This window comes from Salmo salar, chromosome ssa22 (genome assembly GCF_905237065.1).
Source record: "Salmo salar chromosome ssa22, Ssal_v3.1, whole genome shotgun sequence".
In the NCBI taxonomy this organism is placed as follows: domain Eukaryota; kingdom Metazoa; phylum Chordata; class Actinopteri; order Salmoniformes; family Salmonidae; genus Salmo; species Salmo salar.
The window spans coordinates 45,917,191-45,932,500 of NC_059463.1; the positions used below are offsets into that span (position 1 = coordinate 45,917,191).

The 15,310-nt window shown below is 42.5% G+C and overlaps 1 protein-coding gene across 5 annotated transcripts in view; it reads right to left on the reverse strand.

The window, feature by feature from the left end:
• The window catches only part of LOC106583586 (plexin-A1), a 371,415-nt gene that overhangs the window by 264,174 nt on the left and 91,931 nt on the right, over positions 1-15,310 (reverse strand). For all 5 annotated transcript variants that reach the window (XM_014167946.2, XM_014167944.2, XM_014167947.2 and 2 more), the window contains exon 3: positions 3,295-3,477. In XM_014167946.2, coding sequence (XP_014023421.1) covers positions 3,295-3,477 — 183 coding nt within the window. The remainder of the gene's footprint in view (positions 1-3,294; positions 3,478-15,310) is intronic.

Sequence of the window (15,310 nt, forward strand, 5' to 3'; positions counted from 1 at the left end):
TCTCCGCCTTCTCTTCACACAAATGACGGGGATCTGGGCCTGTTCCCAGAAAAGCAGTATGTCATTCACATCAGACTCGTTAAAGGAAAAAAGGATTCTGCCAGTTTGTGGTGAGTAATCGCAGTTCTGATGTCCAGAAGTTATTTCATAAGAGACGGTAGCAGCAACATTATGTACAAAATAAGTTAAAAAATAAGTTACAAACACTACAAAAAAAAAAAAAAAAAACACAATTGGTTAGGAACATGTAAAACGTCAGCCTTCTTCTCCGGCGCCATTTTGTGTCTCAGTAGTGAGTGGAGTTACAAACGGACTATACTAAACAATGTCTTACCTGTGATTAAATGTTTTACACACACATAGCTACATGTAGCCTACTTGGACACCATGTCCCCACATTTCCCACTCTCTCACGCCAAATAGCCTGAAGCCACAGGGCTCTTCTCGAAAGCTCTATTTCCTTTCGTGGGAGCATTGAAAACCATAGGTCAAGATTATTTTAATGGCTACATGTACATTGAACAACAAAGCAGCTTTTTAGCATGTTTTGTTATTTCTGTATAACAAAAAATGTAAGACGAAGTTGCCTCTTTTACAATGGGGATCAATAGGAAAGAATGCTGGTTTTCCCTCATTTGTGGGCGTGGTCGAGGGGAATTTCTCATTATTACGTGAATATCGGCTGAGACTTTATACTGTATCCATAAAACTATAAGACCACAGTCAATTTAAATTCACCACCTGCTGTCTGAATGACCATTCAAAAGTGCATGGAGCTTTGATTGATGGACCACACTGTCTTCAGGAGGATGTTAAAGAGACGAGTAAGAGAAAATGGAAGAAATGTATCTTACCTAGTAAGCACAAGACGTTGAAAAGACTTACGCTCATAGGGTACTACTCCAGTAGTAAGGTTTTGAATAAGTACCAACAGCTATAAGAGCCAAGTATCTATGAGAGCAAATCTATTCTTTATTCCTAATGTCACTAGATAAGGAATAGGGTAACATACAGACACAGTAGGGCAGGGCGATATGACCTAAAAATCATCTTGATTTTTTTCAAACTTACAGCCGATTCACAAATGTATTTTCTCTAAATAAGCATTGTTGTACAATTAAAAGGTCAAATACACTGCATTTCAAACAGTCAGCAATAATTGAATGAATTCAGAGCTTGTGAAGTTATACCTGGGCTAAGTAGAAGCCTTCCACGACCATAAAGCCCCACTAATCAAGCCCCACTAATCAAGCCCCACTAATCAAGCCCCACTAATCAAGCCCCACTAATCAAGCCCCACAAATCAAGCCCCACTAATCATTTCATTATCAAAATAGTTTAACCTGCTTTTTTTTGTTGTTGCAATATTCTCTGATCTGGCATTCAAAAAAAAGAGTTTTACTAGAACCAAGCATAATGCACATTGGCTAATAATGACTAACTTCTTGTAGCAGGCATTGGGCTATAGATTAGCACTGCTCTCAATATCTCAAGCCCACGTGCTAGTGATTAGCCAGCTAATCTTTTATATTTCAAGTTTAGCCAGCTTGGATCTATTTGCTAGGTAATGAGGTTGAACAGTTGTGTTGTTACGAACACACCCTTTTGTCTGTCTGCAACTGTTTGAAAAGCTTGTTAGCCTGTCCACTTTGTTCAGATGTTGAAATCAAGTGGCCTACCTTATTTCTCAGAATGAGAATGTAACTGTGTTTATTGCTTATTGCACATTTATAAAACACAGACTAGACAGCTAGTATAACAGTATTTGTCTAAAATGCTGCAAGCGGTACCCAAATGCGCACGCAACAAACTGAGCATTCATTTTCCAGGATCAATGTTCATTCATACTCTCGTTTTAGTAGTGTCGGCTCGCAATGTGAGTAGTTTAGACATAAAAATGGTACCATTAGAAAAGTTCACTTCTCCATTACAGTGTGTCAATGTGTTTTGGTGTCCATATGACCGATTCTGTTGGACCAAAACAAAATGCTAATAGCAAGTTGAAACCGTTCGTCAGAGAGGAAGATGTTGGTCACTAAATCCAGCTAGAAGGACCACGTAAAAACGGTTGGCTGGTATACCCTCACCAGTCTAAGTGGTCGGCTGTGAATGCTCCCACCCGCTATATACTTCTAACGGACTGGTTTGGTTCTGCCCTCTATAGTACTGTCTGGTTAGAACATGATGTTGAGGCCCATCACTGTACTCTTAAAATTCACAACACAACACACACACACACACACACACACACACACACACACACACACACACACACACACACACACACACACACACACACACACCTGTTTCCTTTGCAGATGTTTATATGGAGTTTGACTTGGAATCTTGTTGTGGTTATTTGGATGCATGCACAACATTCAGACCTTGGTGTTACTGTTGACAGTAAAAAGTCCTCAGAAAGATGCGTCTTCTCCTTTCAGACGACGATAACACTCTGACCTGAGTGGGCGGGAGCAGTGTCCAGGTACGCATTTCCAAACGCTCTGAATGGTTGGGAATGGCAGGGCTATGATGGGTGAGGGATAACTAAGGTAGGCTGAGCAGCCAAACTGAAGGGACTGTGAGTGGGAGTTAGGTAGAGCGAAGATGAGCAGGACAGTCTTTTTTACAGTGTGTTAACCATAGAGGAAGAGGCGAAGCGAAAGGTTTCACTTTTGCTCAAATCTGACAAAAATTAGCCCAATGTGTTTCTATGGGCAAATTTTGGACATAAGCTAGTCGCCTGTCTTCCCGCTTAGGGACAACGACTCCCATTGTTAGGGTGGAGAAGTGCATCACTTCATTAAATATAGATCTCTGGGATGGGAACAAGTGAACATAAATGCTCATAAAAACTAAAAACAACAAAACCGGGATTCTTGAGATACAGGCATTTTGAAATATCGCGCAAAAACATTTAAATGAATCTAATTTGATATATCGCCCAACCATAAGACACAGCCATAAAAGTTAGGCGGAATCAGAATATTGATATTACCTAACCATACACAGTGGGGCAACCTCCTGTTTACAAAAATGAACTATGACAAAATGTGAATGTGCCAAGACTGTGAGAATGCCTCAAGGTCCACAGAGCATGGGCAAATGCAGTAGACTAGAGATGTACATCCCTTTCCAACTGTAGTCCAGATAGTAGGCCAGGTCCACACACAAGTCAGCAGCACCGTCCACAATAAAGCAGGGGCGAAACAAACTGACATGAATAAAAACCCAGCAAGAACAGCATGCGTTCTTCATTGCCAGAAAAAAAACTATAGATCTCTTATTTCTTACCTTCTTCATTCTGCCGTTGCGTGTGCCTGTGAAGGCCACGGTGTTGCCGTGGTAATCGTAGGCGGCCACCGAGGTCATGCCGTCCTCCTTGTCGATGAAGAGCGGTATTCCTTCTATGGTGCTGGTCCCACCCAGCGGCTGGTTAAAGTCCTGGCCGCAAAAGTTGTCATCGATCTGGAGAGGCTGAGAGCAGGAGAGAGAGAGCGTGGGAGAGATAAAGAGCCGGGGGGTTGGGGGAGGAGAGAGAGAGAGAGAGAGAGAGAGAGAGAGAGAGAGAGAGAGAGAGAGAGAGCGTGAGAGTGGGAGCAAGAGGGGCAGTGAGAGGGGAGCGAGAGAGAGGAGCGAGAAGAGTTTGGAAAAAATTACACATTGGAAAGAATTAACCAAATAACAGAGCAAACTGGAATTCTATTTGTCCATAAACAGAGAGTACACAGTGGCAGAATACCTGACCACTGTGACTGGCCCAAAATTAATGAAAGCTTTGACTATGTACAGAATCAGTGAGCATAGCCTTGCTATTGAGAGAGACCGCCGTAGGCAGACCTGGCTCTCAAGAGAAGATGAAGTGGAAACTGAGCTGCACTTCCTGACCTCCTGCCAAATGTATGACCATACTAGACAGATATATTTCCCTCAAATTACACAGACCCACAAAGATTTTGAAAACAAATCTATTGGGTGAAATACCACAGTGTTCCATCACAGCAGCCAGATTTGCAACTGGTGAAGAACAAACACCATTGTAAATACAACCCTTCTGTACTTTAACTATTTGCACATCATTGTAACTATTTGCACATCATTGCAATAATATGACATTTGAAATCTCTATTCCATTCAAACTTTTGTGAGTGTAATGTTTACTGTTCTCTGTTCATTTCACTTAGTTTTTTTATATATCACTTGCTTTGGCAATGTAAACATGTTTCCCATGCCAATAAAGCCATTTCAATTGAATTGAGAGAGAGAGAGAGAGAGAGAGGGGGGAAGGAGAGAGAGAGGGAGAGAGAGGGGGAAGGAGAGAGAGAGGGGGAGGGAGGGATTGAGAGAGAGGGGGGAGAGGGGGGAAGGAGAGAGAGAGGGGAGGGATGGAGAGAGAGGGGGAGAGGGGGAGAGAGAGGGGGGGGAAGGAGAGAGAGAGGGGGAGGGAAGGAGAGAGAGAGGGAGAGGGGGAGAGAGAAAGAGAAGAGAGTTGAGAGAGAAAAGGGGGAGGGTGGGACAGAAGAGGGGAAGGGAGGGAGGGAGAGAGAGGGGGGAAGGAGAGAGAGAGGGGGAGGGATGGAGAGAGAGGGAGGGGGGAGAGAGAGGAGAAGGGTTGAAAGAGGTTAGATGAGTTGAAGCAGTTATATAACAGTGTGTAATATTTGTGTATATATAAGCTAACAGCATCAGCATAATCAGAGGTTGTGTGACAGACAGACAGAGGAAAGGGAAAATGTTTTGGGGTCAGTTGTGTGTGTGTGTATCTGCATATCAAAGTACTGTTTGTGTGTCTGTGTCTGTGCGTCTCCTCAACTGATTCTCCAATCCACTCAGTCAGGGGTCTAATTCTAACCTGCTATTTGGGTTGCTAGCTGAACCACTGACACATTAAAACATTCAGCCTAGAGGGAAAAGGTTACTACGCATATCAAATCAGCCTGTCTCAAATCAGTCATGACACACCCTTGATGGTGTGAGTGTGTTTGTGTGTGTGCAACACGCTATGAGGCCTAAGAGGTTGCTATCCGAGGAAGGCTAGAATTGAAGTGGTGTCAGTGTGTGGTTAACACTTGCACACACACACACACACACACAGAGCGAGTGTGTAAATGGTGGTGTAATCTAAAATCATATCACTGCATCATCTGATTGATCCAGAAGAGAACAGATAACTCTTCCTCTCTCCATCTGTCAAAATTGATGCAGCACGGCTTGCGTTGCCCCTCGCTCGCTCTCTCGCTCTCTCTGCCCCGCTCGCTCGCTCTCTCTCTCTCTCTGCCTCGCTCGCTCTCTCTCTCTCTCTCTCTGCCTCGCTCGCTCTCTCTCTCTCTGCCTCGCTCGCTCTCTCTCTCTCTGCCTCGCTCGCTCTCTCTCTCTCTGCCTCGCTCGCTCGCTCTCTCCTCTCTCGCTCTCTCTCTCTCTCTCTCTGCCCCGCTCGCTCTCTCTCTCTCTCTCTCTCTCTCTCTCTCTCTCGCTCTCTCTCTCTCTCTCTCTGCCCCGCTCGCTCTCTCTCTCTCTCTCGCTCTGCCCCGCTCGCTCGCTCTCTCTCTCTCTCTCGCTCTGCCCCTCGCTCGCTCTCTCTCTCTCTCGCTCTGCCCTCGCTCTCTCTCTCTCTCTCGCTCTGCCCCGCTCGCTCTCTCTCTCTCTCTCGCTCTGCCCCGCTCGCTCTCTCTCTCTCTCGCTCTGCCCCGCTCGCTCTCTCTCTCTCTCGCTCTGCCCCTCTCTCTCGCTCTGCCCCTCTCGCTCTCTCTCTCTCTCTGCCCTCTCGCTCGCTCCCTCTCTCTCTCTCTCTCGCTCTGCCCCGCTCGCTCTCTCTCTCTCTCTCGCTCTGCCCCGCTCGCTCTCTCTCTCTCTCTCTCGCTCTGCCCCGCTCGCTCTCTCTCTCTCTCGCTCTGCCCCGCTCGCTCTCTCTCTCTCTCGCTCTGCCCCTCTCTCTCGCTCTGCCCCTCTCGCTCTCTCTCTCTCTCTGCCCCTCTCGCTCGCTCCCTCTCTCTCTCTCTCTCTCTGCCCCTCTCCCTCTCCCGCCCTCTCTCCCTCTCTTCCCTCTCTCCCACTCTTCCCTCCCTCTCTCCCACTCCCTCTCTGCACCTCTCTCTGCCCCCTTCGCTCTCCCTCTCTGCCCCCCTCGCACTCCCTCTCTACCCCTCCCTCACCTCTCGCCCCTCCCTTCCCCCTCCCTCTCTCTCTTCCCCCCCTCCCTCAAATCCATCACTTACCAAGCACTACAGTAGACAAGGACAGTAAATCGACACATCAATATCCTCACTCCTCTCTACCCCCCCCTTCCTCCCCCTCCTCCCTTCACTCTCCTTTTCTCTAGCTTAATCTATCCAAAAGGTTACCTCATGCTACCTCATAGCAGGAAGAATTTGGGGTATCAATTCGGTTAACAAAGCCCCCTCGTTCGCCCGGCGGCCTGGTGGAGAGAGAGGGATTGTCACCAACAGAAAGAAAAGGAGAGAAAGCTGCTTTATGGAAACCTTCCATGACTCACTATCAATGGGCATCTGGAGAAGGATGGGGAGAAGTGGAATGAAGTGTGTGTGTGTTTGTCCATATGTCCACTGAAACAGGTATATTTATTCACTAATGGCCTTGGACTGTCTCCGTCTAGACAAAACCGACCACACACACACACACACACACACACCCACCCTAGTCCTAAAGCCTGTTAACCAAAGTGACAAGAGGGACCATATTCAACCCAGTCAAGCAAGTCTCCTTAAATCAGAATTTGACTCAGACATTTATAGTAAGACACAACATGCAGCCCCTTGACACCAGAGCCTTAGGGAAGGACCTCAAAGGGTTAATGCTTTTTTGGGGGTGGGTGGATTTGAAAGGGTTAAGATGCATTACATAGTACACAGACATAGCTATGGTAAAGGTTAGCTACGCTACACTGGACAGTATAGTCAAAACACATGCAAAGTGCACGAGCATACAACACAGTAAAAAATCTAAATATGGAACACGAAAAAATATTTCTGCCGAGGCGCACTTTGAAGATGCTGGAACAGTCCACATTTACTTTTCCTCTGTAACCAAAACAAGTAATGAATAGAAAAATCTGACAACCCCATAGTATACTAAACAAAATGTAAACATAACATGCAACAATTTCTAAGATTTTACTGAGTTACAGTTCATATAAGGAAATGAGTCAATTGAAATAAATTCATTAGGTTCTAATCCATGGATTTCACATGACTGAGAATACAGATATGCATCTGTTGGTGAGATACCTTTAAAAAAAAAAGTAGGGGTGTGGATCAGAAAACCAGTCGCTATCTGGTGTGACCACCATTTGCCAACTGCAGCGCGACATCTCCTTCGCATAGAGTTTCATCAGGCTGTTGATTGTGGCCTGTAGGATGTGTTCCACTCCTCTTCAATGTCTGTGTGAAGTTGCTGGAAAATAGCGGGAACAGGAACACGCTGTCATACACATCGATCCAGAGCATACCAAACATGCTCAATGTTGAGTATGCAGAACATGGAAGAACTGGGACATTTTCAGGATCCAAGAATTGTGTACAGATCCTTGTGACATGGGGCCATGCATTATCATGCTGAAACATGAGGTGATGAATGGCACGACAATGGGCATCAGGATCTCGTCACGGTATATCTACGCATTTAAATTGCCATCAATAAAATGCCTGTCCATACCATAACCCCACCGCCACCATGGGACACTTTGTTCACAACATTGACATCAGCAAACCGTTCGCCCAAACGACGCCAAACACACTGTCTGCTATTTACCCGGTACAGTTGAAACCAGGATTGATCCGTGAAGAGCACACTTTTCCCAGTGTGCCAGTGGCCATCAAAGGTGAGCATTTACTCACTGAAGTTGGTTACGACGCTGAAACACAGTCAGGTCAAGACACTGGTGAGGACGATGGGCACGCAGATGAGCTTCCCTGAGACGGTTTCTGACAGTTTGGGGAGAAATTCTTCAGTTTCCTCAGCTCTCCGGGTGGCTGGTGTCAGATGATCCCACAGGTGAAGATGCCAGATGTGGAGGTCCTGGGCTGGCGTGGTTACACGTGGTCTGTGGTTGTGAGGCCAGTTGGACATACTGCCAAAGTCTCTAAAACGACACTGGTGGCAGTTTATGGTAGATAAATTAACATAAAACGTTCTGCCAACATCTCTGGTGGACATTCCTGCAGTCAGCATGCCAATTACACGCTCCCTCAAATGTTTTATTTTTTTATTTAACCAGGTAGGCTAGTTGAGAACAAGTTCTCATTTACAACTTCGACCTGGCCAAGATAAAGCAAAGCAGTGTGACACAGACAACAACACAGAGTTACACATGGAATAAACAATAAACAAGCCAATAACACAATAAACAAGTCAATGACACAGTAGGGGGAAAAAAGTATATATTCAGTGTGTGCAAAATGCATGAGGAGGTATGCAATAAGTAGGCCATAGTAGCAAAGATTTACAATTTGGCAGATTAACACTGGAGTCATAAATGAGCAGATGATGATGTGCAAGTAGAGATACTGGTGTGCAAAAGACCAGAAAAGTAAATAAAAACAGTATGGGGATGAGGTAGGTAGATTGTGTGGGCTATTTACAGATGGACTATGTACAGCTGCAGCGATCGGTTAGCTGCTCAGAAAGCTGATGTTTAAAGTTGGTGAGGGAAATAAAAGTCTCCAGCTTCAGCGATTTTTGCAATTTGTTCTAGTCATTGGCAGCAGAGAACTGGAAGGAAAGGCGGCCAAATGAGGTGTTGGCTTTGGGGATGATCAGTGAGATATACCTGTTGGAACATGTGCTACGGGTGGGTGTTGTTATCGTGACCAGTGAACTGAGATAAGGCGGAGCTTTACCTAGCATAGACTTATAGATGACCTGGAGCCAGTGGGTCTGGCGACGAATATGTAGCGAGGGCCAGTCGACTAGAGCATACAGGTCGCAGTGGTGGGTGGTATAAGGTGATTTGGTAACAAAATGGATGCCACTGTGATAGACTGCATCCAGTTTGCTGAGTAGAGTATTGGAAGCTATTTTGTAGATGACGTCGCCGAAGTCGAGGATCGGCAGGATAGTCAGTTTTACTAGGGTAAGTTTGGCGGCGTGAGTGAAGGAGGCTTTGTTGCGAAATAGAAATCCGATTTTAGATTTGATTTTGGATTGGAGATGTTTAATATGAGTCTGGAAGGAGAGTTTACAAAACTTGAAACATCTGTGTCATTGAGTTGTGTGACAAAACTGCACATTTTAGAGTGGCCTTTTATTGTTACTAGCACAAGGTGCACCTGTGTAATGACTATGCTGTTTAATCAGCTTCTTGATATGCCACATTTGTCAGGTGGATGGATTATCTTGGCAAAGGAGAAATGCTCACTAACAGGAATGTAAACAAATTTGTGCACAAACTTTGACAGAAATAAGCTTTTTGTGCAAATGGAAAATGTCTGGCACCAACACTTTACATGTCTTGATTATATATTTTCTTAGTGTAGAATACTTGATCTATATACCTAGTCGGCTTGTTGTTTTCAATGCGAGATAAATATTCCTCTCGAGGCACATTCAAGTTACGAGTGCCATAGGGAGGGAATTCACAGAATTGAATACAGGCTGCAAAAATAGGCTACATTCATCAAATGTTATTTGTCACAAGCACCAAATACAACTGGTGTAGACCTTACAGTGAAATGCTTACTTAACCAATGCAGTTAAGAAAAATAAGAATTATAAAAATATTTACTAAATAAACTAAAAGTTAAAAAAGTAACAATAAAATGGCTATATACACAGGGGGTACAAGTACCAAGTCACTGTGCGGCGGTACATGTTAGTCAAGGTAATATGTACATGTATGTAGGGGTAAAGTGACTATGCATAGATAATAAACTGCGATTAGCAGTGTTGTAAAAAATTTTTTAAAAGGGGGGGGGTTTAGGCCTACAGTGGTTCCTCCTTTAAAAGTTGTGTCATACTGCAGCACACCTTGCGGGCTGCTGCAGCATTCTATGGCACGTCATTTAATTTTCTGCCATTTTTTACATTAATGCAAGTTAGTGCTAGTTTGACCACTAGAGGGCATCTTTGAGAAGCATTTGATTGTCTCCCATATTGGCATTACTAGAGAATTTAAAACTTTATTTGTAATAACATAGTATATGGGATTGATTTTTAGAAATTTAGCTTAATTAATTTGATTAATATTATGGTGTTTCTATTCCGAGAAAAACGAAACCCTCAGGGTTTCCGTTAGGATGGAATGGAAAATATTGCACTGTACAACATGACGGTCGGGAGTAGGCTACTGCATAAGACGATTGGAGGATTCAAAAATAATATCTAAGGGGCATAACATTTCCACACCCTAATTGTAGTGTAACCAATACTCATTTCGCCTATGGTAGGCCTACAGTATATCTAAAAATAATTTTTTTCAATGATGTGACAATAATTACATTTAGAGGATTGGAGGATTCTAAATTAATATCTAAGGAGCATTTTCCATTAAGATCTGTGAGAATATCTAAGGGGCTTAGATATAATTCTAAATTAATTAATAATAATCGCTTTGTTTAAAAGGTAACAATATTTTGGAGATTTAATTTTAATTTAACCTAGAGTGAGCGACAAAAATAGGCAATTCTTGAACATGGGGTGAGACATTCTCACTAATTTGTAAATAGAGCCAGTTTGTTATTTAGAATTATTTATTTATGGAGAAAACTAACTTGATTATTTAGCAGACATCACTTGCTTACATTCAGTCAACACATGTATCTTAAGAATATCATGGAATATAATTGAACATTTTTGTTTCTCAATGCTCGTCTCAGAGCAGCGCGAAACGGTGCTGAAATAGACATCCACAGCGGGAAGGCTATATATATATATAACGATATTTTGGAGATTATGTTGTTTTAAAAAAAAACTGACAGAGAGCGATTGTAATCTGAATAAAGGCCAAAAAAATATTTATAAAGGCCAAAATATAGCCCTGCTAATAGCCATGATAACGCTGTACAACGTGACCATGTGTGTTTGATAGAGTATTTTCCAGTAAGCAACAATGTAGACCTACAGTATATCGAAAAATATGACGTGGCTCTCCATCAATAATTATATAGAGGATTGGAGGATTCTAAATTAAAACCAAAAGCCACCTCATGTGTCTCCCAGCGGCGGCCGGCACGGGTATCGAACCTGCATCTGTAGCAACGCATTATGCACTGCGGGAGCCCCCATCCACTCCGGAGCCCCCCATCTACAAAGTATCAAAATACAGAGAGGTGTTGGTAAAGGTATATTGTCCTGCTAATAGCCCATAATGGGCTATTATAAAACTGTACATGGTGTCCAGGTCAGGACAACCCAAACATTTTTTTTTATTTAAGACTATCAGAAAGAATGTTGGTACTTATTTATTTTGATCCAAAGCCATGAATGAGTGAGTCACTCAGCTTTATTTTGGTGCCGGCTATATGATTGTGTCATCAACTTGATAATATATAAAATATATTTGGGAGGTTATTTCTTTTTCAAAAAAACAAAAGAGAACAATTGTAATCTGAAAAAAGTCCAAAATAATATTTGTAAATGCCCAAAAAATGTATTTATGTTTTTAGAGGGAGAAAAATGCTGGGCCAATTGTGCGCCGCCCATAAAGGCCAAAATATAGCCCTGCTAATAGCCATAATGGCGCTGTACAACGTGAACGTGTGTTTGAAAGAGTATTTTCCAGTAAGCAACAATTTGTTCCAATATTTCTATTATTCACTGATATTTATTCCCATAGTAATTCGTTATGGATCCATAACTAAATAAACATCAGCATTTTGAAAGAGTATTTTTATCATTATTTTATTAACGAAAGCATAAAGATGAAGAAATACTGTACTGCTGTTTTGGAGTTAGAAATGTAACACTTTGTAATGTAACAGATTACTTAAGCATTGATTACATTGCAGGTAGGCGGATGTTCACACCTACAGTAGCCGGGCTATAAAGAGTCTATTGTCCTGCTAATCAGGCTTCATGTGTTTGAAAACCTGTTTTCAAAATGTCACCAGCTGTCCATCACTAATGAAAATAAAAACACAGCATCTTGTTTACATTCTTTATTGTAACCATAATGTCACAATTAATTTGTATCTACCTTTCCAATTACTTTTAGAGTTTGGGATTAATTTGATTAATATTATGGTGTTTCTATTCCAAGGAAAATGAAGAAAAAAAAACTCTGGGTTTCCGTTAGGATGGGACGGAAAATATGGCGCTGTACAACGATGGTCGGGAGTACAGTACTGGGCTATTTAGCTATAGAATCCAATGTCCTGCGGGAGACCGGGATTCAATTCCCCAACGGGGAGGAAGGAGTAGGCTGCCCTTGTAAATAAGAATTTGTTCTTAACTGACTTGCCTAGTTAAATAAAGGTTACACTAAGAGCATAACATTTCTACACCCTAATTCTAACCAATACCCAGAGATTATGTGAAAATAAAAATCCCATTGATTTATCAAGACCAGTCCGAATGCTTGTTTCAGAGCAGCGCGAAACGATGCTAAAATAGTTGTAGGCTATTGCTTCAAACCCTATTGCTTCTAACTTCAATATGCTCTTTAAATAAATAAGACCTACACCACTTTTAACAGCACATTACTCAACACTAGTGAGACTCATGTCGCCTACGGTAGGCATACAGTATATGAAAAAATATTACATGACTCTCCGCCAATAATTACATATATTTCTGTAATTCAGTGATATTTATTCCCATAGTAATTCATTATGGATCATAACGAAATAAACATTGGCATTTTGAAAGCGTATTTTTAATCATTATTTTATTAATAAAAGCATAAAGATGCCATTATTAGTTACATTGTTTTAGTTTGAACGTGCAGACTGGCACTAAGAACAGCGGAACGTTTCCCTAGTCAGTGCCATTATTAGTTACATTGTTTTAGTTTGAACAGCGGGAACGTTTCCCTAGTCAGAACCATTACTAGTGCAATGCCCTTTAAATATTTAGGAGATTATTTTGTTTTCAAATAACGTAAAATGAGCTGCTCACAGAATGGAATTCACAACACAACAGCTCCTGAGTCTTGGGTAAAAAGTGTATTATCTTGATTTAAAAGGTTTCCGACCCGCAGTGTAATTTTTCTGAAGTGCGAACCAACCCGCGATTTGAAAGGATGTTTTCATTCCACTCGCCAGCTGATTTCTTTTGCGGCTCAGCTGTGGGGAACCGTGGGTATCCGACCTGATGCAAGACTCCACTAATTATTAGCCAGCCCAATAGGGTAAATGCAGATAGGTAACCCCATGCTTCAGTCTTTCTACAATGCTTATTGCTAATAGCATACCTGATAATATGGACCATGCAATGGCAATATGCCTGGTCCAATATGTTAAAATAATTGTAGCAATATGTTATTTGGTTCATTTCTGGAGGTGGAAATTATAAATGTTCGGTGTCAGATCATTTTTTATTTATTTTCATTCAGTTTGGAGTGGAATGTCCTTTTAAAAGTCATCAGTCCTACCTCTCTGTTAAACCTCTAGGAAACAGCCTCCAGTTGGCTCCATACAGAAGTTCCTAGCTGGCACATAGCCAAAGGGTCTGTGATTGGTTTGAGACGGAGATGGATTAGACACCTTACACCACCACAGTGAAATATGGTCCTTCATATGGCAGAAAGCATGTCTGTACATACAGAGAAACCCACACGTACACACCAAGTAGAGGTATGCATTGATTCACAGGCACATTTTATATAAGCATTTCACAATATGTAGCTAAATACACACACACTCATAGGGTTAATATTGTCATGTTATCTTACTGGTTAGAGATATATTGTTATGACCAAAGGCTAGCTAGCACAGAGACGTGTATCATGTACACTCGCACATACACACACGCACACAAACACACTGATGTAGAGCCTCTAGTCGGGTTCGGAGGCAGAGTAGCCGATCACAAATACGCACACACACTGATGTAGAGCCTCTAGTCGGGTTCGGAGGCAGAGTAGCCGATCACAAATACGCACACACACTGATGTAGAGCCTCTAGTCGGGTTCGGAGGCAGAGTAGCCGATCACAGAGACGCACACGCACAACCGCCCCTAGGATAACCCCGATTCTACCCTTTAATTAATTGACAGCTGCTGTCTGAATGCACTGACCCCAGGTGAACGAAAGAAGGAGAGAAAATGAGAGAAGGAGAGGAGAGAAATCTTGAGAAAAGGAGAGAGGAGAGAAAAGGAGAAGGGGGTAGCTAGCACCATCTCTTCTGAGCTCCGACACTGCTGACAGCATGGTTTCGGGACAAGCCTCCAACTCATCTGTGCATGTGTGCAGGCGTGTGTGTGTCCTGTCACCCTCTTGCCCTCCGCTCCTCTCTATTCATTAGCTGTCTTCTCATTAGGCAGCATCCATTGGCCTTCACTTGCCCTCACCTCTCAAACACACAAGGCATGCTCGCACATACACACACACACTTCTCTTCACCAATACATAATGTGCAAAAACACACACAGCTCTCTTCACCAATGCATTATGTGCAAACACACACACACACACACACAGATTCATGTATTCATTCTATGTGCGTTCATGCATTTATACATGTACAATCACTGTTGGGATATTACATGTTATTTGTTACATTTAACAAAATCAACGCGCTACAATGTTACTTTGCATTAAAAGTAATATTACTTTCTTATGCTGTCCATTCAGCACTGTGCTCCACTATAGGCTATCAGATTAGACAAAGTGGCAATTGTCCTTTAGTACTTTATGTCTGACATTGTTTGGTCGATTTTGTTGGACATCATCATAAGTTAGTAAATCCTTTGATGTTACGTTAAATGCCTTTTATTTCAACACCATTTTGTGTCTAAGATTTACCTGACATTGTTTGCATTTAGATTTTATGGCGACACCTAGTCTTCCTGAGGTCCGACACATAACGAAAACATTAAACTAGACATTAGACTTACACGCATACATACATTACTATATACAGTGCCTTCAGAATGTATTCAGACCCATTGACATTTTCTACATTTTGTGGAAACTCAATTCTTATGAGTTCAAACGGTCAGATTGTTCTCACATGCGGAAATCTCAACTGTACATTCCACAAGCATTGCCTTTTTCACCTCTTAGCTGTGTAACCCAAAACCTAAGTAGCATTGTGATTGGACAAAAGCAATGACTGTACATACCCGCCCTAGAACTTAGAAAAATGGATAGAAGCAAAACAGAGGTAGGCTACAGTTTGTTAACGTCTGCTCTATAA